This window comes from Pseudoliparis swirei, chromosome 16 (genome assembly GCF_029220125.1).
Source record: "Pseudoliparis swirei isolate HS2019 ecotype Mariana Trench chromosome 16, NWPU_hadal_v1, whole genome shotgun sequence".
Taxonomy (NCBI): domain Eukaryota; kingdom Metazoa; phylum Chordata; class Actinopteri; order Perciformes; family Liparidae; genus Pseudoliparis; species Pseudoliparis swirei.
The window spans coordinates 23,521,465-23,548,045 of record NC_079403.1 but is presented as its reverse complement, the minus strand read 5'-3'; the positions used below and the strand labels follow the sequence as shown (position 1 = coordinate 23,548,045).

The 26,581-nt window shown below is 42.8% G+C and overlaps 3 protein-coding genes across 6 annotated transcripts; 1 reads left to right on the top strand and 2 right to left on the bottom strand.

The window, feature by feature from the left end:
- Nucleotides 1-524: 524 nt before the first annotated feature.
- On the bottom strand, nt 525-3,958 carry kiaa1143 (KIAA1143 ortholog). The gene is made up of 3 exons (XM_056433749.1): nt 3,602-3,958; nt 3,234-3,375; nt 525-1,685 (listed from the first exon to the last, which is right to left on the bottom strand). Exons 1-3 carry the CDS (start codon nt 3,713-3,715, stop codon nt 1,426-1,428), a joined length of 516 nt encoding a protein of 171 aa, XP_056289724.1. The 5' UTR covers nt 3,716-3,958; the 3' UTR covers nt 525-1,425.
- A 256-nt stretch (nt 3,959-4,214) lies between these two features.
- On the top strand, nt 4,215-5,740 carry LOC130206249 (transmembrane protein 42-like). Its single transcript, XM_056434121.1, has 3 exons — nt 4,215-4,495; nt 5,230-5,376; nt 5,444-5,740. The coding sequence occupies exons 1-3, from the start codon at nt 4,283-4,285 to the stop codon at nt 5,585-5,587; spliced, it is 504 nt and encodes a 167-aa protein (XP_056290096.1). The 5' UTR covers nt 4,215-4,282; the 3' UTR covers nt 5,588-5,740.
- A 496-nt stretch (nt 5,741-6,236) lies between these two features.
- On the bottom strand, nt 6,237-22,200 carry zdhhc3a (zinc finger DHHC-type palmitoyltransferase 3a). 4 transcript variants are annotated; one of them, XM_056433862.1, is made up of 8 exons: nt 22,122-22,191; nt 21,495-21,571; nt 20,848-21,408; nt 18,711-18,835; nt 17,899-17,995; nt 17,659-17,740; nt 17,017-17,147; nt 6,237-7,033 (listed from the first exon to the last, which is right to left on the bottom strand). In XM_056433862.1, exons 3-8 carry the CDS (start codon nt 21,187-21,189, stop codon nt 6,827-6,829), a joined length of 984 nt encoding a protein of 327 aa, XP_056289837.1. In that variant the 5' UTR covers nt 21,190-21,408; nt 21,495-21,571; nt 22,122-22,191; the 3' UTR covers nt 6,237-6,826. The 4 variants fall into 4 exon arrangements, with proteins under 4 accessions (XP_056289837.1, XP_056289840.1, XP_056289836.1 ...); XM_056433865.1 differs by lacking the exon at nt 21,495-21,571 and having other exon boundaries at nt 22,122-22,200; XM_056433861.1 differs by having other exon boundaries at nt 20,848-21,571.
- Between the last annotated feature and the right edge of the window lie 4,381 nt (nt 22,201-26,581).

The window sequence follows — 26,581 nt, the reverse complement described above, 5'->3', positions numbered from 1 at the left end:
TATATTTATACATATTTATTTGTGTATATTTATTTATATATTTTTGTATATATATTTATAAATTTATTTAAATGTATTTATGTATACTTATTTATGTCTATTTGAGTCCTTTCCTTGCAGTCTTTATTTCTTTCTCCTCGGGGTCGTCATACCAACATTATAACTTCCATAAATATCATACCTGATACCCTAAATACAATATTGGTTTATTTATCCAAAATGGTAATAAATAAAGTCTGTGTGGTTCTTTACCAACTTTTTGAACACTTAACAAACGGTATAATTAATATTAGCCTACAGCTAATAAACTATAGATTATACACGGCTCTGTATCTCCCCAGATGACGACATAGTTCATCATAAGTATGAGTAACGAGTTACATAACAAAAATAAAAGAACCATTACTAGTTAGTTTGAGATAGTGAGAGCGCCCTCTACTGGCGGGAAAGGGAAGCTCAGCCACACTGAGGTACTTAGTGTTGTGCTTCTTACAGTACATTTTTTTTAACGAGCTGACATTACAGAATGTTTGACAGTTGATTTAATGTTTTTAATATGTTTAAAATGTTACAGCCTCTATAAAATACACAGAATAAAAACAAATCCACATTTTAAAAGACAAAATGCCACATCAACGAGTTTCTTCAAACATTCAGAGAACAAACGACCAGAAACCACATCAAAGTCTACAAGGAGCCGAAAAACACATGAAGGAGACCAACGGGGACACGAAGGAGACAACGAGGCCCTGAAGGAGACCAACGGGGCCCTGAAGGAGACCAACGGGGCCCTGAAGGGGGCCGAGCGTATGCTCTTAACGGGCTCTGGAGCGTTGTTGTTTTTGTGGAAGGAACCAAGAACACAGGAAGTGTCTCGGTTTGGATTCAGCCTCAAGAATACGACTTTATTTATCATAAAATATTAAAAAGTGATGACTAGTCAAATTTATTGGAACTCATTTAAAGAAACTAGCTCGATTTCCACCTCACAGGTTGCAGTCTGAGGAGACGACAGGCGCCTTTTGTGTTTCAGCCCATTGACGACAAATTAAAAAAATATTCTGTTGACCAAAAACTTTTCTTTCCGTTCATTTCAGTCCTGAAACAAAATCGACTTCACGAGAACTTTTACCGGTTCTGCTCAACTTTACAAAAAGGGAAACGGTCCCAGAGGGCTGTGAGCTGGTCTGAGGTAGGTCACCATGACATCGTCTGTTGCCGGGCGGTTTCGTGTTTTCCCGTCTGAACGAGTCAAAATGCATCGGAAGACAAATGTAATCTTCGACTCGATGTTTTAGGACTGAAATGAACGGAGCGCTCGTCACAAATACTAAAACCGACAGAATGACAGGCTGCATTGATGAAGCCCCGCCCCCATATGTAAATGTCCTGTGACTCCTGGTCTCGGGGTCGTGACGGTGAACTTTAGTCCTCGTCCTCCTCGTCGTCTCCAAATGACAGAAGGCTGTTCTTCACCGTCTTTCCAGACTTCCCCTCCTTCTTTTCCTCCTCACCAGCCTCCACCCCTTCATCCCCCTCCTCCTTCTCTTCCTCCTCTTCCTCTGCCCCGTCGCTCTTCTTCTTCTTCTTGCTGGAGCTGGCGGTGATGCCCTGGAATTTGTCGGAAGAGGAACGCTTGGCGGGTTTCTTGAACAGGATTTTACCGTCAGCCGGAGGTTTGTCCTCTGGGGAGAAGAAGAGTCAAATGAAGATGTTGCATGTAGAGATGTTGCATGTGGAGATGTTGCATGTGGAGATGTTGCATGTGGAGATGTTGCATGTGGAGATGTTGCATGTGGAGATGTTGCATGTGGAGATGTTGCATGTAGAGATGTTGCATGTGGAGATGTTGCATGTGGAGATGTTGCATGTAGAGATGTTGCATGTGGAGATGTTGCATGTAGAGATGTTGCATGTGGAGATGTTGCATGTGGAGATGTTGCATGTGGAGATGTTGCATGTAGAGATGTTGCATGTGGAGATGTTGCATGTAGAGATGTTGCATGTGGAGATGTTGCATGTGGGGATGTTGCATGTGGAGATGTTGCATGTAGATATGTTGCATGTGGAGATGTTGCATGTAGAGATGTTGCATGTGGAGATGTTGCATGTAGAGATGTTGCATGTAGAGATGTTGCATGTAAAGATGTTGCATGTGGAGATGTTGCATGTAGAGATGTTGCATGTGGAGATGTTGCATGTAGAGATGTTGCATGTAGAGATGTTGCATGTAGATGTTGCATGTAGATGTTGCATGTGGAGATGTTGCATGTAGAGATGTTGCATGTAGAGATGTTGCATGTGGAGATGTTGCATGTAGAGATGTTGCATGTAGAGATGTTGCATGTGGAGATGTTGCATGTGGAGATGTTGCATGTAGAGATGTTGCATGTGGAGATGTTGCATGTGGAGATGTTGCATGTGGAGATGTTGCATGTAGAGATGTTGCATGTAGAGATGTTGCATGTAGAGATGTTGCATGTGGAGATGTTGCATGTAGAGATGTTGCATGTGGAGATGTTGCATGTAGAGATGTTGCATGTAGAGATGTTGCATGTAGAGATGTTGCATGTGGAGATGTTGCATGTAGAGATGTTGCATGTAGAGATGTTGCATGTAGAGATGTTGCATGTGGAGATGTTGCATGTAGAGATGTTGCATGTAGATGTTGCATGTAAAGATGTTGCATGTAGAGATGTTGCATGTAGAGATGTTGCATGTGGAGATGTTGCATGTAGAGATGTTGCATGTGGAGATGTTGCATGTGGAGATGTTGCATGTAGAGATGTTGCATGTAGAGATGTTGCATGTAGAGATGTTGCATGTAGAGATGTTGCATGTGGAGATGTTGCATGTAGAGATGTTGCATGTGGAGATGTTGCATGTAGAGATGTTGCATGTGGAGATGTTGCATGTAGAGATGTTGCATGTGGAGATGTTGCATGTGGAGATGTTGCATGTAGAGATGTTGCATGTGGAGATGTTGCATGTGGAGATGTTGCATGTAGAGATGTTGCATGTGGAGATGTTGCATGTGGAGATGTTGCATGTAGAGATGTTGCATGTGGAGATGTTGCATGTGGAGATGTTGCATGTGGAGATGTTGCATGTGGAGATGTTGCATGTAGAGATGTTGCATGTGGAGATGTTGCATGTGGAGATGTTGCATGTGGAGATGTTGCATGTGGAGATGTTGCCTCAGTGATGGGATTCAAACGTCGAGTCAAACTCACCCTTCTCTCCAGGCAGCACGTCGCCCTTCATCTTCTTCACCTCCTCTGCGCTCATGTCTCCTCCTTTCAGAACCACTATTTGAGGCAACTCGTCCTCTTGATCGCTCCCGCTGTCGTCATCCAGTGTCGGCATCGCTTGCCGCTGAGGGGAAGGGGGGGGGTAACACAGACAAAGATCTTTAGGAGACCGAGGGAACTAACCCCCCCGGCGCGCGCTCAAATGCGCGTGCTCGTGTCTTGTTCCGCTGTGCATGAATCATTTAACCAGCTGACTGACTAAAAAACCCATAAAACGCCAGGCCGGGAGGAAGAGACAGTCCCGCTGTGCGCTGCAGGCTTTCGTGTGGCCAGAAGTGGACCCCACGTACCTTCGTGTCAACGTTCGCTCCTTCTTTGTAGCCGATGTCATTTTTAAACTTCTTCAGAAAGCTCGGTTCCGCCGGCTTCACCCACGAGACGCCGCTGGCTTTGCTTCTGTTCATCGCGAGAGGAGGAAGTGAAGAGCAGGCCCGACGCTAGAGACGTTTAGCCAAAACACACACAATACTACGTCATCAAGACGGGACACTGCCGAGGGACACGTGACTTCAGACGCCGCTGCGATTGGGCCATGTGAGGAAGTCACGACAATGGATGAAATGTGACCGGGAGTTGTCTTCAAAATAAAAGGCCGAAATGATCGTAACCAGAACATTATTGTTGAGATTTACGTCAATGACTAATACAAGTTAAATGAATTTTGACACCATATTAATTATATATTAATATATATATACATATATATATATATATATTTGCTTACTATTTTTACTAAATACATTTACGATATTTAAGTATATATAATACATATATATAATAAATAAACATTATATATTGTATATATATATATGTTAATACAAATAAATGTATTTAGTAATAATAGCAAGCAAATATATATTTATAGTATAAATATATATTTGCTTTGTAAAGTCTATCCTACGGAGTCATCGATTTCAGGTCGCATTTTATTTTGGAAATCTCGGTATCGCGTCCGCGTGCTTGAGGTGTTGATGTGTGTAACTACCACAGCCTCCTCTTCCGGTGTTGTGTGTCCCTCCGACATGATTTCAGGGACCGTTTGCGCGCTGTTGGCGGGCTGTTTGGGGTCCGCGGCCTCGCTGTCCGCCAAGCTGTCCCTCGGGGCGGACTACCTGAGGGACATGTGTGAGGGGAGGCTCAGCGGCGGGACTCGAACCCACGCCGGAGCTTCGGCCTGTGACTGGGTGAGATCAACTTCTCAACAATGCCTCGGTGTCTGGGTAGTTTGCCAGGAGAAGTCTGGTACTTTTACTTTGTACTCGCAGTACATACTGCAGCTGACAGAGTACGACTGTTGCGCAATGTATATTTAGTTGTTGCATTGTACTTCCTCATGACATGACACCTTGAACGATGATGTACTTACTTATATATTTGCTGTGCAAAGGATTGTGGGTCAAAATAGCCAGAAAAGCGTAATGGCTTCAGGAGGCAACCTCCAGTTCTGAATGAAGCCAATAAGTTACTGTCTCAGACGTGCATTCTCTCTCCTGGCCACCAGGGGGCAACTCCCCTGGTTGTATAGAAGTCTGTGTCCTTCGTAAAAGCTGCATTCTATCTACTGACCACCAGGGGGCGACTCCTCTGGTTGTATAGAAGTATATGCTTCATGTTTTTACGCTGCATTCTATCTACTGACCACCAGGGGGCGACTCTTCTGGTTGTATATAAGTATATGGTCCATGTGTTAAAGCTGCATTCTCCCTACGAACCAACAGGGGGCGACTCCTCTGGTTGTATAGAAGTCTATGCTTCATGTGTTAAAGCTGCATTCTCTCTCCTGACTCGTGTGTAAATGTCCAGTTACATAGTACGTAAAATGCAGTATGCCAAAAGGAAGTTCCTGATCCTGACAGACATCAGGGTCAAAGGTCACGGTGCACATGGCGTGTAATGCGGCGGCGCTCTGACTCTGCAGCTCCACCTGCCTCTGCGGCTGCTGTGCGGCAGCCTGCTGGTCGCCTGCAACGCCGTCATGTGGACCTTCTTCTCCAAGGCCCTGCGGCACTGCTCCTCCTCGGCCCGAGCGACCGTCACCGCCGCCGCCTCCAACTTCATCTCCTCGGTAAGAACTTCCTCTACGCGAAGGACGAGTCGTCTCACGCCCCGTGACCCCGTGACCCCGTGTCCAGGCCGTCCTGGGGAGGCTGGTGTTTGGAGAGCGCCACGCAGCTCTGTGGTGGGCGGGCATCGGCCTCACGCTGCTCGGGCTGCTGCTGCTGCACGGGGCCGCGCCGCAGACCGCCGCGCCGGAGGACGACAAGAAGGACCGGTAGCCCACAGAGAGACGGCCATGTGTCCCAGAAGCGATGGTACATCCCATCAGGGAGAAACCAACTGACACCGGACCCTCGATGCGGCACATTGAAGGAGCCGATCGCTCCGTATCCACGGAGCAGAGCGCCACTGATTCTGCAATTTATATATATATATATGTGTGTGGGTGTATATATATATATATAGTATATATGTATATATTATATATATATGGGTGTATATATATATATGTATATATATACACATGTATATATATATAAATTAATGTATGTGTATATATATAAATGTATGTATATATAAATGTATGTGTGTATATATATGTGTGTATATATTACATATTTATGTGTATATATATTTATATATAAATATGTATTTATATATATACACATTTATATGTAAATAAATATGTGTTTGTTTTCCAGCAATTTCCTGTTTTTAGGTTATTGCCACCATGTTGATATCCACAGAACTGCGTGAAGGGGAAGAAGTATATATAAATATATTTTTTCAGAATAAAAAAAAAAAGGTATCTGACATTTTGACTTTGGCACAATCTAGAATGTGTCCCAAATGACACGTAGAAAGCAACGCAGAGAAACTGACACATTTAGAAAATATATTCCTGAAAGCTTGCGGTGGCTCGTCAAGTTTGAATTTCATACATTTTATTGTAAATACAAGTCACACATTTTAATGCTGTTTTTAAAAATTATTAACAGCAACATCTTTATTCATCAAATAAACTGATTATAATGAACAGATATATGAAATATGCTAAGAACTTAAAAAAGAAACCCACAATGTGTTAAAATACTGTAGATGTGATAGACACGAGCCTCGTTAAAGCCCCCCCACCCGGTGGTTTACCCCACCCACAACAACCCGCTACGCCCGGCTGAGCGCCCACCCGCCCCGCTACGCTTCCATGTTAAGGCAGAAAGTGAATTAAAATTAAAAAAACACGACAAAGTGGTGAAAGGCAACCGCTCGCGCTTCAGTGACACTCGAGCGCTCCTCTCGGTAACCATGCCGTTTAGACTCCTCCCCTTTCCCCTCCTCCATCAGGACCGCAATGCTGGTTCTATAAAAGGTTGGTCTACGTCGACAGGAGGGGCACGTTGTACAAATTTGTCGAGGTAGAAAAAATATATATAAATACAAATTCCAGGTCGATTAGATATTTAGAAAGCCCCCCCGGTGACGTCTGAAGTCCCGCAACTCCGAAATGTCCAGCGGCTCTAGAGGGGCATCTCGATGACGTCCTCCTCCACGATGGGCCCCTGGGGGACGGCCTCGTGCTCCGGCGGCGGCCCCTTCCTGCAGCTGAGCCCGGCGAACGGGCTGCACCACGACGGCGACGGCGGCCCGCCGAACGCCGCCCGCACGGCCTCCCGGCGCGGCACCTTGGCCCAGCGGCCCGTCTCGCCCTTCAGCCGCTCGATCCCCTGGAGGAGAGACGACAGTGAGGCTCTGAGGGGGAGCATGAGCGTCGGGATGTCTGTGTACATGCACTAAGAAAACAACAACAACACTGGGCTTGAGGTCCTGTTTCTCAGACACAAATACGGCCTTTTTAGATTTAAATACAGGATAGTTTGGGGTCCTCTAGAAGACTTAGTGTGTTGAAGGAGTCAGCGGCCACTCGTCAGTCCTCCCTCCTCACTGGCCATGAGGAGTCTCCTCAAGGAGTCTCCTCGAGGAGTCACGGGGTCTTTCACACGGCGCTTCTAGTCCAGGTGTCGGCCTCTTTCGGCTCTAGTTCGGGGGTCAGGTCCTCGAGGTTGCGATGGGACGGGGACTCGGCTGCAGACCGGGGGTCCGACTCCGACTCTGAACCTTCTCGAATAACAACTCGAGAACCGGATCCAGTTGAGAACCGGATCCAAGCTGCACCCTCCATCTGATTCGTGAAGCTGGCTTGTGAGTTTTAGGACGTGGAGCAGTGTTGCCAGGTCCACGGTTTTCCCGCGGAATTGGGCTACTTTTGAAGTGTTGCCACGGGTAGACCTATTTTGCATGCAAATTACATGAATATCTTTAAATAAAAATCCATATTTTAAATGAAATAATTTATTTATACCCAAATCCTACCAAACTGACTCCAGATCAGCACGTACACACATGGACATGGGACACGCCCACATACACACACGCTCTGTCTCCCTATTTATGATAATATACTGTATCTAATTACACAAGGCCATTTTAGGACCTTGGTGAAATAACTGTTTAGGGAAAACTGCTTTTAATGCTGACATACTAAACATGTGGTGTTACTTTGTAGATATTACAATACATTTGGCAATGATAGCAATGCTGTTGGACTTTAAAAGCACTGTATATGGTTTGGCACGGGCATATTTTGAGTTCTGATATTGGGCTGGTTTTATTGGCCATTGGGCTGGTTTTGTCACACAGACCTGGCAACCCTGACGTGGAGTGAAGCACACAGTTCAGCTCTAGTGGACGACTTCACCTCGCTAACCCGTCACATCGTAGCGATGCGTTGTGTAGCAGCGTTAGCTTAGCGTAGCTCGGCTTGGACTCTGTCCTCCCAGGCCAGTGAAGACGGGAAGAAGTCTCTCCTTTTTTAAAGTCAGCTTTGATTCATTTGTTTTCTCAGAAACATTCCCCCAAAATTAATTAAACATCGTACAAAAAATGACTCGCATGCACTTTGAAAAAATAAAAAGAACATAAAAAAGGGGGGGGAAGCAAACGAGTCACATGGTCACAATGGTCATGCGTCATTCAGTCACAACGTTTCTGTCGAATCTGAAACAAGTTGAAATGACGCGGATTTCGGCCTTAAATAAAATAAAAAAGGTGAAATCTGCATGCTGGTGAGTGCGAGGCCCCCGGGGGCCCCTCCGCTGAGCGCTTACCTCTCCTCGCGACCACAGAGAGCCGTCAGCTTCAGAGTTACCGACCGAAGCAAACGCACCACGTAGAGAGAGAACACGGCCGTTCGCAGAGGAGAACCTTCTAGAACCTTCTGGAACCTTCAGCTTGACTTATGGAGGCGGAGCCTCACATTCAGAGAGAGGTCGACGCAATGAGGAGGAACAGCAAGCAAACACTTCTTCGTGCATCGCGACTGAGAAAAGTTTTTATTTTCCCGCGCACGTGCCGAAAGATTTTTCGGAATATTTCGAAACAATTACAATTTCCCGTAAATAAAACGTGGCGTTGTCATAGCGACCTACGGTAAACCGCCACTCGTACATCCGGGTAGTAAAAAGGATAAAGAACAGAAACAAAGAACAGGAGAATAAAAGTGCACAGAAGAGAAGTTCACACGGGAGGAAAATATCGTTAAGAAATAATAATAACAAATACAATAAATTTGTATCACATGTGAAAGAGGAAAGGGAATCTGTTGACGTCTGTTGGTTTCCAGGCAACGTCACGCTGCTCCCCCTATTGGCTTCTGGAGGTATTGCAGAAATAAGCTCCGCAGCAAATGTTTATGGTACTTAAAATATATCGTTCCGCAATAAATTCTTCTTAAAGTAACATTATGTAACAATTGTACCTTAAAATAACAGCTTGAAAAAAATTGTGCCATTACAATGACTTTTAATATGGCGATTTGCGGCTCCGCCATCGGGGGTCTGTGGGGAAATAACTCCGCTATGTAGGATTCTGGAGCCGCCCGCTCCGGGGCGGATGTACTTCGACCTGCTTTCTGGCAGTGATTACACAATCAGTGCGTTTACATGATGGTATAATTCGAATCTTGCTTTAGTCGGACTATGCTATCTTTTGGGGGATCTGCTGTTATCCCAATATACATGGCAGTGAGTAATTAGAATCATTGGCCTTTGAAAGCATGTCATATCCGATACGATAGGTGGCGCTGTTTTCATTACAATTCGTGGTGATACAGCCATTTCCGCTTGACCTCTTCACCACCACCAACAACAACATTTGGAGAAAGATGGCGAACAGAGAGCGAGGCGAAGCTACATCCTCTACTATTCTTCCATGGTGTGAATAGGGTACAGCGAATGCAAATGGCGCTATTGGCTGAGTTGATAACGGAGTGAAGACGCCGTCGAAGGTACACGGAGAATTTAATTTATCGTCTCTTTCGACTTCCGGGTCACGACATGGGAGGAGGGAGGGAGGAGGGCGGCGGGATCTCGAGCATGCGCAAAGACGCAAAGTCCAGTTCAATCGAATTCAGAGTTACATGCCGCGAGTCGAATTATCAACTGGATCGGACCGAGCTATCCAGGGTGTTAATCGGACCGAAGTCGGACCGCACATAGTCCGACTAAGGTGTTTACATGAAACGGATAATTCGATTTCAGTCCGACTAAGCCAATAATTCGATTGCATGTAACCGCACTGAGTGTCATATAGTGCCACTCCACGCTCGCAGCTACAGTATAAGGGGAGCTTTTTTATGTAGCTTTTTGGTGTTGTCAACAATATTGTATTCGATCACACGTACTCCACATTCAAACATTTAGAAAACAACGTATATAGGCTGAAAACGCGATCGGTATTTCATCTAAACTAAATGTTGTCATTCTTTTGGTTATGTTGTAACAATTCGCCCTTAGCAACTCAATCAAGGGGAAAAGGTACAATACGCTAAAAAAAGGGAATGGGCGGATCTGCGAGTTCTGGTGTTAACTCTCTCTGCTCAAATGGTCGTAAAAGAAAAACACACAGTCGATATGCGGAAACCCAAATGTTATTATATTAAATCAAATTCAATGCATCTGCAAGCCCCCAAAATGAACACATACACTACAAACAATCAAACCCACTCAAAACGAAGTATAATCCCCAGATCCCGACAGTCCCAAAGTCTTTGCAGTCCCCCAAAACAAAAGTAAATGACTGCACGCCCAAAGCCGGCAAACAGCTGACCGACCAGGCGGAAACATGGCGAGGCGCCGCGTTCAATCCCCGCGCTCCTTCACCCTAGTCCGGTCGGTGCTGGCCCAGTTCACAGTGTTCCTGCGCAGTCTTCGTATTAGCAGGGCTCTTAAGTTTTGAAGACAGGCAAGAGTGACATTTCCATCAGCATGTCAGCGCGCTCCAAACAAAAAAAACCTCGCGTCACCTCCCCCTCGTCACCTTTTATAACCCGTGACACGTACAAATAATAACAATAATTATAATTATAATACAGGACAACACATGATCCCAACTCAATACAAGTGTATGCGAGGCTGCGTCTATTGTAACTGGGTATTTACGACACTGAAGTAAACGTTAAATACCTCAAAAACTGAAGGGGGCGCTAAAAGGGAAAAACGACATAATGGGGCTTTAAAGAAGCCGATACAGCTCCACGCGGTCACGTGACTTCACGTCTCCACATCGACGCGAAAAGGAAGACGAGCGCTCCGGCGAGGATGCATCCACCGACGAGTTTTAACGTGGTGGAACACGTCAACGTCTCGTATGCGTCACGCAGCTCGCCACTAACCACATGGAAGAACATAATAAATCGACTTGATGAAGACGAGGAAACCAGAAGTGCAAAAGATGCAGAAGGTATCGGGACTCGCTCCCGTAACCACGCCGCTCAGCGTGTTCACGCGGCCCCTCGACTCCACACACGAGTTACATTTCAATACTTTTACTTTTTTTACATGTTAAAGCTTTCCCAAATATTCATGTATTTGTAAGTTTCACTGAATATGGCATGCGCTCACAACGTCAACACACACACAACAATGTTTTGGTTCTTAAAAAAAAAAAAAAGACACGATGAGGTCGACATCCGCATCAAGTGAAACCATTTTGCGTCCTCATAAAAAGCAGAAACAGAATGATTCAGCACGCTGACATTTTGGTTTTTTGTTTATGGGGGAAACAGATTCATCTGCGCCCGGGAACAAAAGGCTTTGTTCATGCCGGGCATGTATCAGGGAGGATCCACACCTGGGCCACATGGAGGCATTAAGAGTCTTTAGAAAGTGGCAGTGGGACCTTCTGGGCCTCGTGAGGCTCAAATACAACACCGTTTATCTGCTGGTCAGACATCTCCTGGACCTCACAGGGAACTCAATATTTACAATACAGAATGGTTATTGTACAGCATTGACATGATCCAAGGGTAAACAGAGCACCGGCATTAAGGAGAATCGATTGGCCGAGGCCCTGAGCTGATGGGCGTGGTCTATGAATGGGGGAACAAGTCAAATTACTTTGTGATATATTTAATATACCAAACATCCCCGATAACGCTGGCACACAGTCGCTTTAGGTGTTGCATTTGACACCATTTAAAAAGGGTCAGCCTAGAAGGCCTTTACCCACCAGGGGGCAGTACAACATATATTTATACTTTTCACAGAATGAGGATATGATGCAGAGTGTGTTATCATTATTGGGACAATTGTTCTGAGCTTTCACGGCACGATTCAAAGCATCAGCCAGTCACGACGAGTGGGGCTCTGAACCAGGACGAGAATTACTGCCTCACGGTTTCACAGAGGAACTGGAACTCACTCGCAGCATTTCACGGGAAGAAAACTCAAGAACGAGATCTCACATTCTAAATCTTTAACGCTCCAAAGCCCTAAAGCGCAAAGATCTAACGTTCTCAAGCTCTAAATTTCTAAAGCTCCAACACTAACGTTCTAATTCACTAAGACTCTAAAGCCCATAGGTCTAATGGTGCGTTCACACCGGACGCGTAGAAAAAATTCTGGACGCGCGTCGAAAAAAGTGTGTTCAGACCAGACGCGTCGGGGGCGGAGTATAAATGGGTCGAGGAACGACAGGACCGCAGAGTACTTCCACTTGTTAGTGGACTGAGCTGCACTCCCACTGCGCTGCTCTCTCTCTCTTCTCTCTTTGATACGTGTCTCTGAGACTTTTCCACCTACGACGGCAGATCTCCTCTGCCATGAAACACATATGCCGGCGGTTGGTTGATAGTAAAGTACAACAAATAGCGAGAATAAAAGCAAATACATACATTCAAAACTTACCAGGTAGTCCCACGGCTTCTCCGACCTTCTTCCACGCTTCATCTTTAAAGCTACGGTTTCGGTAAGCATAAAGAGTCGTGTCATAAAGTTCGGGTTGCCCACAAACGGCGACAATAATCTTTTCCTCCATTTTTTAAACCGGCAGGACAATGACGAGCGGAGCTGCTCAACGCTGATTGGCTGACGCAACTATGACTCACGCGTTTTTGCTGCCGGAGTTGGGAAATTTCAACTCGCGCGTCGACGAGCTGCGTCTGTTCGCGCTGTTCGCCCCGCGGCAAACGCTCTGTTCGTGCTGCTTCAAACGCGTCTGACGCGCTGCTCGCTGGAAAATTCGCAGCTACACAGCTTCTACGCAGCTGTGCATTGACTTTGCATGTAATCTCGACGCGCGTCGAAATTTCGACGCGTCCGGTGTGAACACACCATAAGGCTCCAACGTTCTAAAGCTCTAACACTCTAAAGCACTCTAAAGCTCTAAAACCCTTGATCTGAGGCTCTAAGGCTCTAAAGCTCTAAGACTATAAAGCTCTAAGACTCTAAAGCTCTAAGGCTCTAAAGCTCTAAGGCTCTAAAGCTCTAAGACTCTAAAGCTCTAAGGCTCTAAAGCTCTAAGACTATAAAGCTCTAAGACTCTAAAGCTCTAAGACTATAAAGCTCTAAGACTCTAAAGCTCTAAAGCTCTAAGGCTCTAAAGCTCTAAGACTATAAAGCTCTAAGACTCTAAAGCTCTAAGGCTCTAAGACTATAAAGTTCTAAGACTCTAAAGCTCTAAGGCTCTAAAGCTCTAAGACTATAAAGCTCTAAGGCTATAAAGCTCAAAGACTATAAAGCTCTAAGACTATAAAGCTCTAAGGCTCTAAAGCTCTAAGACTCTAAAGCTCTAAGACTCTAAAGCTCTAAGGCTCTAAAGCTCTAAGGCTCTAAAGCTCTAAAACCCTTGATCTGAGGCTCTAAAGCTCCAAGACTATAACGCTCTAAGACTCTAAAGCTCTAAGGCTCTAAAGCGCTAAGGCTCTAAAGCTCTAAGACTATAAAGCTCTAAGACTCTAAAGCTCTAAGGCTCTAAAGCTCTAAAACCCTTGATCTGAGGCTCTAAAGCTCCAAGACTATAACGCTTTAAGACTCTAAAGCTCTAAGGCTCTAAAGCTCTAAGACTATAAAGCTCTAAGGCTCTAAGACTCTAAAGCTCTAAGACTATAAAGCTCTCAAGCTCTAAGACTCTAAAGCTCTAAGACTATAAAGCTCTAAGACTCTAAAGCTCTAAGGCTCTAAAGCTCTAAAACCCTTGATCTGAGGCTCTAAAGCTCCAAGACTATAAAGCTCTAAGGCTCTAAAGCTCTAAGACTATAAAGCTCTAAGGCTCTAAGACTCTAAAGCTCTAAGACTATAAAGCTCTAAGACTATAAAGCTCTAAGACTATAAAGCTCTAAGACTCTAAAGCTCTAAGACTATAAAGCTCTAAGGCTCTAAGGCTCTAAAGCTCTAAAACCCTTGATCTGAGGCTCTAAAGCTCTAAGACTATAACGCTCTAAGACTCTAAAGCTCTAAGGCTCTAAAGCGCTAAGGCTCTAAGACTATAAAGCTCTAAGATTCTAAAGCTCTAAGGTTCTAAAGCTCTAAGGCTCTAAGACTCTAAAGTTCTAAGATTCTAAAGCTCTAAGATTCTAAAGCTCTACGGTTCTAAAGCTCTAAGATTCTAAAGCTCTAAGGTTCTAAAGCTCTAAGGCTCTAAAGCTCTAAGGTTCTAAAGCTCTAAGGTTCTAAGGTTCTACGGTTCTCTTGGATCACGGTCTGACCAGCGGATGCTTTAAAAAGGCTCGACTCGTCCCCGCTGCAGAGAGACATCGCTCCACCTCCCACTCGTGGTTTGTAACCATGCAGATAGTTTGGGATTTATTTGAACTAAATCTCTGATATTTTGTCGATTAAGAAAATAACACATTTTGTTTGTCAGATTTCTCAATAATGAAATGAATCCTCATTGGCAGCTCTACATTGAATGTTGGGAGGGGGAGGGGCTAAAACTCCCAGCATGGCCAGACCTCACCAGGGATCGGTGAGACGACGTCTTCTTTGGAATTTAACTGAGCCAACGCAAAGGAAACAAAGTTCAAGAACAGAAACGGATCAAGAGACTCAAACTGATTCATCACAGTGTTTTCAAACAGGATCGTCCAAAAAATAAAAGTGCTTTTCTTTTTCTCTGCAACTCCACAAGGCAACACAAAAAAATAAAGAGGTGAAGCGCACTCGGACGGCAAAAAAACCAAGCGGCAGATGGGGAAGCTGTTCCGTGGCTAATGTTACATGCAATGGGGAGATCGTGGTCAGCACCGGGAGCACTGGGCTGCCACAGCTGAGCTCTACTGGGGGGGGCGGGGCTTCCCACTCGCGTCCGCCTCGATTCACACCACATACTGGTAGGTCTCGGCCTTCCCGTGGTCAGGCGTGGAGAACGGACTAAACCACAAAAAGGAGAACGGGTGTCCGAATACCGCCCTCATGTTCATCCACTTAGTTTTTTTAGCCCATCTTCTCTCTTCCTTTTTCAACTGCTCTATGCCCTGAAAATGAGAGACAACCAAACTTCAGTTGGCCTGCGACCCGGTTAGCAACACAGACCAAATTCAGACTTTTTTTTTCTCTGCATAAAGAGAAAAGAAAACCATTTCTAAAATCAGAAACCCAGTATTCCAGTGGTTCCTTCTACACCGAAGATGTCAAACACAAGGCCCGCGGGCCGAATCGGGCCCACCACGTCATTTTACGTGGCCCCTGACGGCTTGAAAGACACACGATCACCTTTTCTTCAAGAAATGTAAGAAAAATATCCTGTGCTTTTATTTTGAAGGTTTCAAATTAAATGGATTTATGTTATAATATTAGAGAAATGTTCTTATGTACCATATTTCTTCACTCAAATAAACAAATATACAAATAAAAAGAGTTATTTAACAATACTTTTCGGGAGTAGTTTATACAACCGGCCCTTTAAGAGGGCGGCCATGACGCTGACCTGGCCCACGGTGAAAATGAGTTTGACACCCTGGTCTCGGAGCATATTGTGGCTGCTCGGGTCCTCGTGAGGTTCCCTACATGTCTTTCCTCCGGGGTCAGGAGGTCACATGTCTCCTGTCTATCGGACCCAGAGTTGCAGACAAAAAGAAGTTGAAAGCAGTTTGGTGAGCTGCGATACACACAGCGGGATGAACGGGTTTAGGATGCTCCTATAACTGCACAGAGGGAGGGGGGGGGGGGTCTTGATTCATTGGAGTCACTTAGCAATTTCCTTATTATTCAATGAAGCTAACATTAAATGAATCATAAATACTCTCTCTACATAGTTAATGTGGTACATGACTATTCTCTGGTGTTTAATGAAGTCTCTACAGAGGTGTGTAGAGGCCCATCTCCAGTGTTCTAGTGGAACATTGTGTTATCGCCTTAGAAGACTAACAGAGGGGTAGAAAAACCTTTAAACCTTTTTATGTGAGCGCAGCTGAAAACAGTTATGCTGGTGAGAGAAGCTATAAAACTGGCCTTCCTTTGAGCCACAAGAAAAACATTAATATTTACAATAAAAATCATTATTTCTTACCTTGTCAATATCTTGACTATATTTTATATTCATTTTGCAATTTATTAGATTAATATAAGTTTGAGTTTTCCTGGAAAATACTAAATTGTCTGAGTGACCCCAAACTTTTGAACGGTAGTGTATATATATATATACATGATTTCTTTTAAATCATTTCTTAAAACCCATTTTCATAGAAGTGCTTTAAAGTGACGTTGTCCTTTTATGCAGTTCGTTGGTTCCCCTAATTTAGTTTGTCTGTTATTTATTTTGTATTTTATGATCTATTTGTTTCCCCTTAAATCTTTTGTAGAGCACTTTGTAAACTGTTTTTAAAAAGTGCTATATAAATAAAGTTATTATAATTAGTATTATATAATAAAGAAAATGGACTAAAACATAAAATAAAGCATTTTGTCACATTTTAAAACAGAACCGGTATAAAAATCTAAAAAAAAACAATTAGCATAAGAAAACATTACTATTAAGATTTAATTATTTTCGGTTCTTTCTCCAGAAAGTAAATTTGAACATGTGTTGGGGAAACCTTTTCTTCTCCTTTTGGACTGAGCTTTCGGAGAGTAACTGCCAGAAGGAGGGAACCAGAGTGAAAACGGAGAAGAACCAAATGTCCTTCTACTTTTTGTTTACACCACTAATCTCTCTTTTAAAAAAACCTCCATCACCGTTTCTTTCTTTTTGGCAGTTACTCACTTCACACAGCGACCCAGTTAAAGTTCAGACGTGCAGTCATCAGGCTGTACTCGAGTCAGAAGGCCGAACGTTAACATCGAAGAGGGGGGGTGGGCAGCAGCAGGGAGAAGAGCGGGAGGAAGGAGTGAGATAAGAGGGGGGGGGGGAGGGACTGTGAATGGGGGTCACTTACGGTCTCGTCGGTACAGATGGAGTGGACCTGGGTGCCGAACATCACGGAGGTGAAGATGAGGAAGAGGAGGGCCTCAAAGCACAGGAGGATGAGGAGGATGACTGTTGCTGGAGGAGAGAAGGAACTGCACTCTAGTAGGGGGGGGGGGGTGAAGGGCCAGAAGAAGAAGAAGAAGAAGAAGAGGGCCGTATGAGGAACTACAGAACACCACCATAAAGGGAACTACAGAACACGGGGAGGATGCACAGCTGGTGGAGCTGGAGGTGGAGGGCGGGTGGCGTGGTGCTGCGTTGACCCGACGGTTGATAAAGAAAAATAAAAAACTAGCAAAAAGTAAATATTCTTCAACATAAACCGAAGAATGAACATCTTCAGAATGTAAAGTTGATCTAAAGTTGATCTGCTTTGAGCCGAGCGTGACATCCACGAGCTGTGCGGCTCCGCGCCTCGTGCTTGTGTATGTATATATATATATAAATACATATATACAAATATATATAAATATATATACATATACATATATAGACGAGTATGTTAGTTTCTGTGATAAATAATGTGCATTTTGACACAAACATTTCAAAACGACGTCGTCAGCTTAGAAACTAAATGAGGAGAATAATAATAAATAAAAACAAGACTCACTCGTCCAATCATCTTCGAAGCAGTAGAGGAAATGGAAGACCACCATGAGCAGAGAGTGGAGAGACACCAGGGCGATGTACATCTGGCCGAACACAAAACACACAACAAAGGCTTCAAATCCACTTCCTGTCATATTCTGAGTAACCCCTCCCACACATCGGGGTCGAGGTTTACGACGCCCAGGTGACCCTGAACGTCTCGTCGTGAGCAGCAGGAAACGAGTTCACGACACACACTCACCGTGAAAAGCACGAAGTACTTCTGGTTGCTCTCCCCGACACAGTTGTTGACCCACGGGCAGTGGTGGTCCATCTTGCGTACGCAGCGCTTACACACACTGGGGGAGAGAGAGAGGGAGGGAGAGACAGAGAGAGAGCGAAAGAGAGACATAGAGTGAGAGAGACAGAGTGAGAGAGAGAGAGAGACATAGAAAGAGACAGAGAGAGTGGGAGAGAGATTGAGAGACAGAGTGAGAGAGAGACAGAGAGTGGGAGAGAGATTGACAGAGAGTGAGAGAGACAGAGTGAGAGAGAGACAGAGAAAGTGGGAGAGAGAGAGAGAGAGAGACAGAGTGAGAGAGAGACAGAGAAAGAGAGACAGAGTGATAGAGAGAGAGAGACAGAGTGAGAGAGAGACAGAGAGAGTGGGAGAGAGAGACAGAGAGAGTGAGAGAGACAGAGTGAGAGAGAGACATAGAAAGAGAGACAGAGAGAGTTGGAGAGAGAGAGACAGAGAGAGAGACAGAGACAGAAATGTCTTTTGTTTGTTTTGTTTTAGTTAAATAAATGATCAGAATAACTGAATCCTGAATGGACAACGCTTTAATTTGGCTCTGTAGACCACAAACTCCCATGATGCATCAGTGGTAATTTGATTTATTATTATTTTGATTTATTGGACAAATGGCCGTGACACGTGAAAACGACGGGCACTTCATCCCGAGGACGTTTTCTTTTCCAACAAAAGGCAGGATTCAGGAAGAGTCGGACACTGCGACGCGGCAGCTGTAGCCCACAGCAACGAGGAGGTCGTGACCTTTCTGTCGTCCTCACCTGCAGTGGTGAGCCCGGTCGGGCTTGATGCTGCAGCACTTGGGGCATTTGTAGACCACCTGGCCCGGCTTCAGCTGGAGGCTCTCGATGTACTCCTTGGTGGCGTTCCCCTTAGGCACCGCCCCCTGGCCAAAGAAACACAACCACACAGTCCATGTCAGTGGCGTTACCTACGGCTCGTAGTGATGTCATTTCATGAAAGACGACATGAAGCTCAAGACCCGTAACCTGCGTCTCGGGAACATCGGAACTAATAGAGGAGAAGTTTCCCCGGTTGATTAAAGACAATCTGCATCAAGCAGCGTCGGAAATACACGACAACTGCCTTTCAGAAATATAAATGTGCCCCTCAGGGCAAAAAATGCCCACAAAATGTCCTCTAATTATATATATATTATTATGTTCATATTATTATATATATTTATATTATTTTGTTTACATTATTATAATATATATATATATTTATTATGTTCACATTATATATATATATATATTATTATGTGAACATTATTATATATATATATATTATTATGTTCACATTATTATATATTATTATGTGAACATTATTATATATATATATATATTATTATGTTCACATTATTATATATATATTATTATGTTCACATTATTATATATATATTATTATGTTCACATTATTATATATATATATATTATTATGTTCACATTATTATATATATATATATTATTATGTTCACATTATTATATATATATATATTATTATGTTCACATTATTATATATATATTATTATGTTCACATTATTATATATATATTATTCTGATAATTTAATTGCGTTTTGTTTTTTGTTGTGCGTGTCCTATCTGTACTCGGTAGGTACACAAAAAATATTTAAAAAACAAATAAATAAGTTCTAATTGTTACAAAAATATTATAAGAATATAATATAAGAAAACACTTTGAATCTGTAGACTACTGCCGAATAGTCTTATTATTGCCTAATAGTTTTATTATTGCCATTTTTATGACAATTGCTCATATACTGTAAGCCTAAATAAGTATATTTATTATTTTTGAACAAAGGTTAAATGTTATTTCACAAGTTTCAAAAAGTGCCCCCAATTCCTTTTTAAATGCAAAAAATTGCCCCCTAAAAAATATGTAAATATCCTCCCCTGATTCCAAGTGTTCTGAATTATTGTGTTTTAATATATACGATATGACTCATCGTGTCCTGGAACAGACACAAACAGACTAAGTGGTAAAATAAACATTTAAAATGTGTCCTGTGGATGTTTTCTTTCCACTAGTCTGAAAGAAGACGTTATGGAAGCGCAGATATCCTGTTACAGTGCTGTGTACTTTGTGTGTATTGTGTGTTCTTCCTACCACATATACTGTATTAGTGTGTCTTAACTTGTACTGTGTGTTATTGTTTTATGTTTATTATGGTCTGTTAACCCTCCTGTTACCTTTGGGGTCAATTTGACCCCATTCAATGTTTAACGTCTCAAAAAAAATTACTAACATCATTTTTTTGGCTTCATATTTCATGACTTTTCCTAATTTATTGGGGACAACTGGGTAAACATACAACTCACATGATATGTTTTCAATGTCAGTACACAACTTGTACGCAGCGGTGTTCTTTGGGGTCAATTTGATACAAAAAATATGTACTTAGAAGTAAAATGAAGCCATTAAAACACCAAAAAGATATCTGTTTCCAATTTGAGGTCAATCAGTGAGATTTTAATGGTGATCTGCATATTTCGCCATCGTCGTGAACAAGTATTCCGGATGTAGCGGGTGGGGGCTTTTATTTTTATTTAATGGGCTATTTAGGTAGTCAACAAACAAACATAACGTACCTGACACCTAAACTTGGGAAAGAATATGAATTCTAATAATTTTCTGGAGGTTTTAATTGCTGGGGTCAAATTTACCCCGAGGGTAAACAATGTTAGTCCATTTGAAGGTAACAGGAGGGTTAAGGAACTACAGATGCAAATTAGCTGTATCGCTATAATCTGGTATACAGAGCATCAAAAGGTGACATTCATGTTTCAACTGCACATGTTTTATTTAAATAAAAGATAATCATAATAATAATCCAAAAAGTTGTATTTGTGTGTCTACTTCCAAACAGGAGCCACTTACAGGGTCGGTGCACATGGCCCGGAGGTGCGAGGCGAGGGCGAGGAAGGCCAGGATGTTGAACAGGGTCCCGTTCACGATGCTGTAGGTCAGGTTCGTGGAGGGCAGCAGCATCACGAACAGAACCACGAAGTCGGCGTACAGCACCAGCAGCCAGGTGATGGCGGCGCACGCGATGCCGCAGGCGTCCCTGATGAACCACATGGCGGAGGCGGCGGAGGAGGTGATGACGTCTTTGGGGATGGGGATGCGCCGCTCGGCCGTCTGGAGGTAGCCGGTCCCGGACCCGGAGCCGGTCCGGCGCCCGTGCTCCACGTCCCTGCATCTGTGCACCGGGCTCTTCATCCTTCATCTAAGCTCGGCGCCACCGGATCCGCTGCGCCTTCGTCGGGCCTCGGCCTCAGTCACCGCATGCCGGAGGAGAGCGGCGGGAGGGCGGCGGTCCAGAGGCGAGGTTCCCGATCGGGCCTCTAGGGGACGGGACGCACCTTTCGTCAACAGGGGAGGCGAAACGTTCGCTACGCCGGCCGGAGAACGCTGGAACGTGAAAGTAGGCAACGCCACCTGCAACGGGTAGAAAGAATATCGACAATACCGTGAATGATATCGCAATGCAGTAAGATTTTTGATGATAAAATTGTAGTTTTTACTAATTTTCATTCGTGTCGGCCGGGTCTCTGTGCAGCAGCATGCATGGTTTATTGGTACAGGACACTGAATAATGTGCCTGCAGAGATTACAAAAACAATTTTAAATTGCAATATTGGAAATCTATTGAGCCGCCATAACCTCAAATAAAGACCTCCTCAATAAGAACTGGAAGGTACTTACACCTGACATGAGAGGTGAGAGAGTGTATAACCCTGTGTGGTAGGTGAGACAGTTTATAGCCCCGTACAGTAGGTGAGACAGTTTATATATATATATATATACACACAGGGCTAAACAATGTCTCACCTACCGGTCAGGGCTATAAGTTGTCTCACCTACTGCACAGAGCTAGACACTGTCTCACCTCCTTGTGCGGTAGGTGAGACAGTTTATAGCCCCGTACGGTAGGTGAGACAGTGCGGTAGGTGACACCACTACAAGGCCTGAGACGATGTGTGTGCGGTGAGACAGCTAACTAGCTGCCATGAGACAGCTAGCTGCCGCCCATGTCAGACAGACGAAGCCCGCGTGTCTGTCGTGATTAGCGGGCTTCCGTCCGGCGGTGACGCGGCAGTCCGCCGGCCCTCCCGCCGGATGAATGAACGTTACCTCCGGCTGAATCTCACCTGAAAGACGCGCATCCTTCGGGGCTTCCTCTGACGGCGCCGCTCGGTTATTTCCCCTTCGACTACCCGCGCGGCTTCCGTACCTTCACCAACAACAGGACGTCATGACGTAAGAGGAAGCGAGCCAATGGGATCACCGGAAAAGGTTTCGGCCTTTTCGTCCGTCATAGTTGTATCACATAAGTATGTAATGCAATGTAATTTATTTTATTTAATGTAATTTATTTAATGCAATGTAATTTATTTAATGCAATGTAATCTATTTAATTTAATGTAATTTGTTTAATGTAATGCAAGTTGTTTAATGTAATTTATTTAATGTAATGTAATTCATTTAATGTAATGTAACGTAATGTATCTAATGTAATGCAATTTATTTAATGCACTGTAATTTATTTAATGTAATTCAAGGGCCTTGACCTTTTATAGTGCTATACAAATAAAAGGTTTTATAATAATAATAATACATTAATTATTATTATTTTTTATTATTATTATTATCTTATTATTATTATATATTACTGAATCACTTTTGTAAAGCTAAGGAGTAAAAAGTAAATATTGGCCTTTGAAAGTAGAAGTAGAAAGTAACGTGAATTGTAAATACTCAAATGAAGTGTAAGAAAGCAGTACCTAAGCACAGTATTGAACTATATTTATATGTATTTATATATACCCAGGCGGAACAAAAATATATACTTTAATGTATTTTAAATATACTGAAAATTAAAAAAGTACATTGCAAAAATACTATCAAATAAATGCCCTTTCTGATAATATATAAAGAGTATACTAAAGTCACCTATTTTTAAAATTCAATTTTTAACACACTATAAAATACTGTAGTATATACTTTCAAGAAATATATTAAAAGAAAAATATACTTTAAGTGAAAGTTTTGTAAAATATATATATATACAGCCAACAAGGTTAATCTTTTCCATAAATTAAGCATTTATCCCATTATGATGTGTTTTTGTTTATAAATCATGACATATACAATATAATAAAATAAAATAAAGCTTTGAAGATCCGTTATCGCACCCTCTCATCTCACAGTCACTAGAGGGGAGATTCATACAGGATAACTCATGAGTAGGACTCATTGCTTTTGGCTTCCGGCCAAATATCCCTATATGCAGCCTGCTTTGATTAACGTTGCTGTGGTTTCAGCTTGACAATATATTAATTGGTTGTAATGTGTCTCATGAAGTGCCACGCAGGACTTTTCACAATCATTTATTTTCTTGCTTTTTTTTGGATTGATCAATAGTTGAATTTACTCCAAAGGATATAGCATGTGCACAGAAAAACATGAAGAAAGACCCGTTTACCAGCTCCATCTGTTAAACCCAACAGCATACAGTAGGGGGAAAGAGTGAGTTAAATAAAAGTTAAGGGGTAAAGAGTGAGTTAAATAAAAGTTAAGGGGTAAAGAGTGAGTTAAATGAAGGTTACATGAAAGTTAAAAGAGTTGTTTTGCTCTTCTCTGGGCCAAAACTAATTTCATTTAAATTGCACCATTGCCTCTTTTCCTTTCATCCTGACCCCTGTCCATTCACCACCATCACACACTTGACCTTTCACCTTTGTGTACTGCATGTATATATATAAATACCTTATGTTAGAAGTCCCCTGGCTGAGTAATACTGCTCGCTGCAATACCCCCACCTAGACTCTCTTGGCCTGTTTAATTCTTCAATAAATTAAGAACTTTATTAATTGTTTGTGCACCCATTGGAAAGCGTATAGATTGTACAACCATTGTAAGTGTAATCTTCTGTCTTTAGGTTTGTTTCGTGACATCTGGACTACAGATGAAAAATAGCCTCTTGGCTAATAACTCAGGCACATTTACACAAATGTGTTTATTAATGTGCACTGACACTTAAATAAACCAGGGGGGGGAAAAGAAGAAGAAAAACTGCATTTCTTGCTGGCATGTGCACAACTATTTTACATGAAGATGTTGTAATACTTTTGTGTTCTAAGTACATTTTGAATTAGATTAGTTATTTTTTACAATGTGGTTTAAATTATTTTAAGTAGTTTTGCTGCAGTTTGTGAAGTAATCGGTGGCTCGAAAAGCTTCACGCTTTAAGGTATCTTTCCGAATGCTGCATGTCCATTGTTTATGTAACTCTGTTACTCTGTTCATCTGGTCACATGACATCTATTGTTCATCTGGTCACATGACATCTATTGTTCATCTGGTCTCATGACATCTATTGTTCATCTGGTCACATGACATCTATTGTTCATCTGGTCTCATGACATCTATTGTTCATCTGGTCACATGACATCTATTGTTCCTCTGGTCACATGCCATCTATTGTTCATCTGGTCTTATGACATCTATTGTTCATCTGGTCACATGACATCTATTGTTCCTCTGGCCACATGACATCTATTGTTCATCTGGTCACATGACATCTATTGTTCATCTGGTCACATGACATCTATTGTTCATCTGGTCTCATGACATCTATTGTTCATCTGGTCACATGACATCTATTGTTCATCTGGTCACATGACATCTATTGTTCATCTGGTCACATGACATCTATTGTTCATCTGGCCACATGACATCTATTGTTCATCTGGTCACATGACATCTATTGTTCATCTGGTCTCATGACATCTACTGTTCATCTGGTCACATGACATCTATTGTTCATCTGGTCTCATGACATCTATTGTTCATCTGGTCACATGACATATATTGTTCATCTGGTCACATGACATCTATTGTTCATCTGGTCACATGACATCTATTGTTCATCTGGTCACATGACATATATTGTTCATCTGGTCACATGACATCTATTGATCATCTGGTCACATGACATCTATTGTTCATCTGGTCACATGACATCTATTGTTCATCTGGTCACATGACGTCTATTGTTCATCTGGTCATGTGACATCTATTGTTCATCTGGTCACATGACATCTATTGATCATCTGGTCACATGACATCTATTGATCATCTGGTCACATGACATCTATTGTTCATCTGGTCTCATGACATCTATTGTTCATCTGGTCATGTGACATCTATTGTTCATCTGGTCACATGACGTCTATTGTTCATCTGGTCATGTGACATCTATTGTTCATCTGGTCACATGACGTCTATTGTTCATCTGGTCACATGACATCTATTGTTCATCTGGTCATGTGACATCTATTGTTCATCTCGTCACATGACATATTGTTTATCTTGTCACATGACATCTATTGTTCATCTGGTCACATGACATATATTGTTCATCTGGTCACATGACATCTATTGTTCATCTGGTCACATGACATCAATTGTTCATCTGGTCACATGACATCTATTGTTCATCTGGTCTCATGACATCTATTGTTCATCTGGTCACATGACATCTGTTCTTCTGTCCATCCTGGAGAGGGGTCCTCCTCTGTTGCTTCTTCCTTTATTCCCTATAAAAGGTTTTTTAATGTTTTTTTATGGGAGTTTTTTCCTGATCCGATGTGAGGTCAAAGGTCAGGGAATGAATAATGTGTACAGATTGTAAAGCCCTCTGAGGGGAGTAATTAGATGTCATGTGACCAGATGAGCAATTATCTAATCCAACTGTTTGTCTTCTGTTCCACTGTTGTAATACATACTTCCATATAGGCTTTTTCACCCTGTGAAATGGCAATAAATCGAATAATGGCTAATTCAATTTAAGATACCCACCTATATATACATATTCAATGGCAATCACCGTTACTTATTCATCTGTTGGTGATATCTGGCTTCTGACACATGGTGTAAATAATAAAAATTATTGATGCTTGAGTTTTTTGGGTCCTCCTGGTACAGGTCATGCTGGCTCACTGTCACATCGCCATGGCTCACTGGCATGCCCGCATGTGCTGCTGTTATTGCTGTTAGCACAGTTAGCATGGTTAGCACGGTTAGCGATGACTCGCTGGCTCGCCGTCGACATGTTGAGAGGCGTTAAGAAGCAATTGAAAAGCTCCCAATCTCAATTCTTGCTCGAGCGCTGACCGATCACAATGTCTGCAGTGAACAAAGACATATTGTAGATGATGAACGGTTCCATTTGAGAACACATTGAAACATGTTGTTGTCGTCAGTAGCCTATTATTCTTAGACACATTGATTAATTCTATCCTGGTGCTTCATTGATTTGGGCTGCATAGCGTCGTATAGGTTACCAATCACCGAGGAGAACTCCCGCCTCGTTGACCTTTCGCCAGGCGCTGCCTCCCACTGCTGCTCCGCCAAGCAGCCAGAGCTACTGGAGCCCATGCACACCGTCACTATCGGCACTCTGTGAATACATGTTATCGGTGAGAAACAGACAGAATTGTCCAGAATCTGCATTTAAAGGATGGTTCCAAAGATGTTTAACTGACTGAGCAGTGATAACATTATAAAAACTAGAACGGGCACTCGGTAGAGCGCATAACTTTGCATA

Excerpts from the sequence above, each read along its gene's own strand:
- kiaa1143 (XM_056433749.1), bottom strand. The coding sequence starts at position 3,715 with ATGAACAGAAGCAAAGCCAGCGGCGTCTCGTGGGTGAAGCCGGCGGAA. Across the intron at positions 3,376-3,601 it reads GAGCGAACGTTGACACGAAG|CGGCAAGCGATGCCGACACT; the intron begins GTACGTGGGGTC and ends CCTTCCCCTCAG. Across the intron at positions 1,686-3,233 it reads CGTGCTGCCTGGAGAGAAGG|AGGACAAACCTCCGGCTGAC; the intron begins GTGAGTTTGACT and ends TCTTCTCCCCAG.
- LOC130206249 (XM_056434121.1), top strand. The coding sequence starts at position 4,283 with ATGTGTGTAACTACCACAGCCTCCTCTTCCGGTGTTGTGTGTCCCTCC. Across the intron at positions 4,496-5,229 it reads GAGCTTCGGCCTGTGACTGG|CTCCACCTGCCTCTGCGGCT; the intron begins GTGAGATCAACT and ends CTGACTCTGCAG. Across the intron at positions 5,377-5,443 it reads CCTCCAACTTCATCTCCTCG|GCCGTCCTGGGGAGGCTGGT; the intron begins GTAAGAACTTCC and ends CCCCGTGTCCAG.
- zdhhc3a (XM_056433865.1), bottom strand. The coding sequence starts at position 21,189 with ATGAAGAGCCCGGTGCACAGATGCAGGGACGTGGAGCACGGGCGCCGG. Across the intron at positions 17,996-18,710 it reads GACCGGGCTCACCACTGCAG|TGTGTGTAAGCGCTGCGTAC; the intron begins GTGAGGACGACA and ends TCTCTCCCCCAG. Across the intron at positions 7,034-17,016 it reads CCATCTGTACCGACGAGACC|GGGATCGAGCGGCTGAAGGG; the intron begins GTAAGTGACCCC and ends TCTCTCCTCCAG.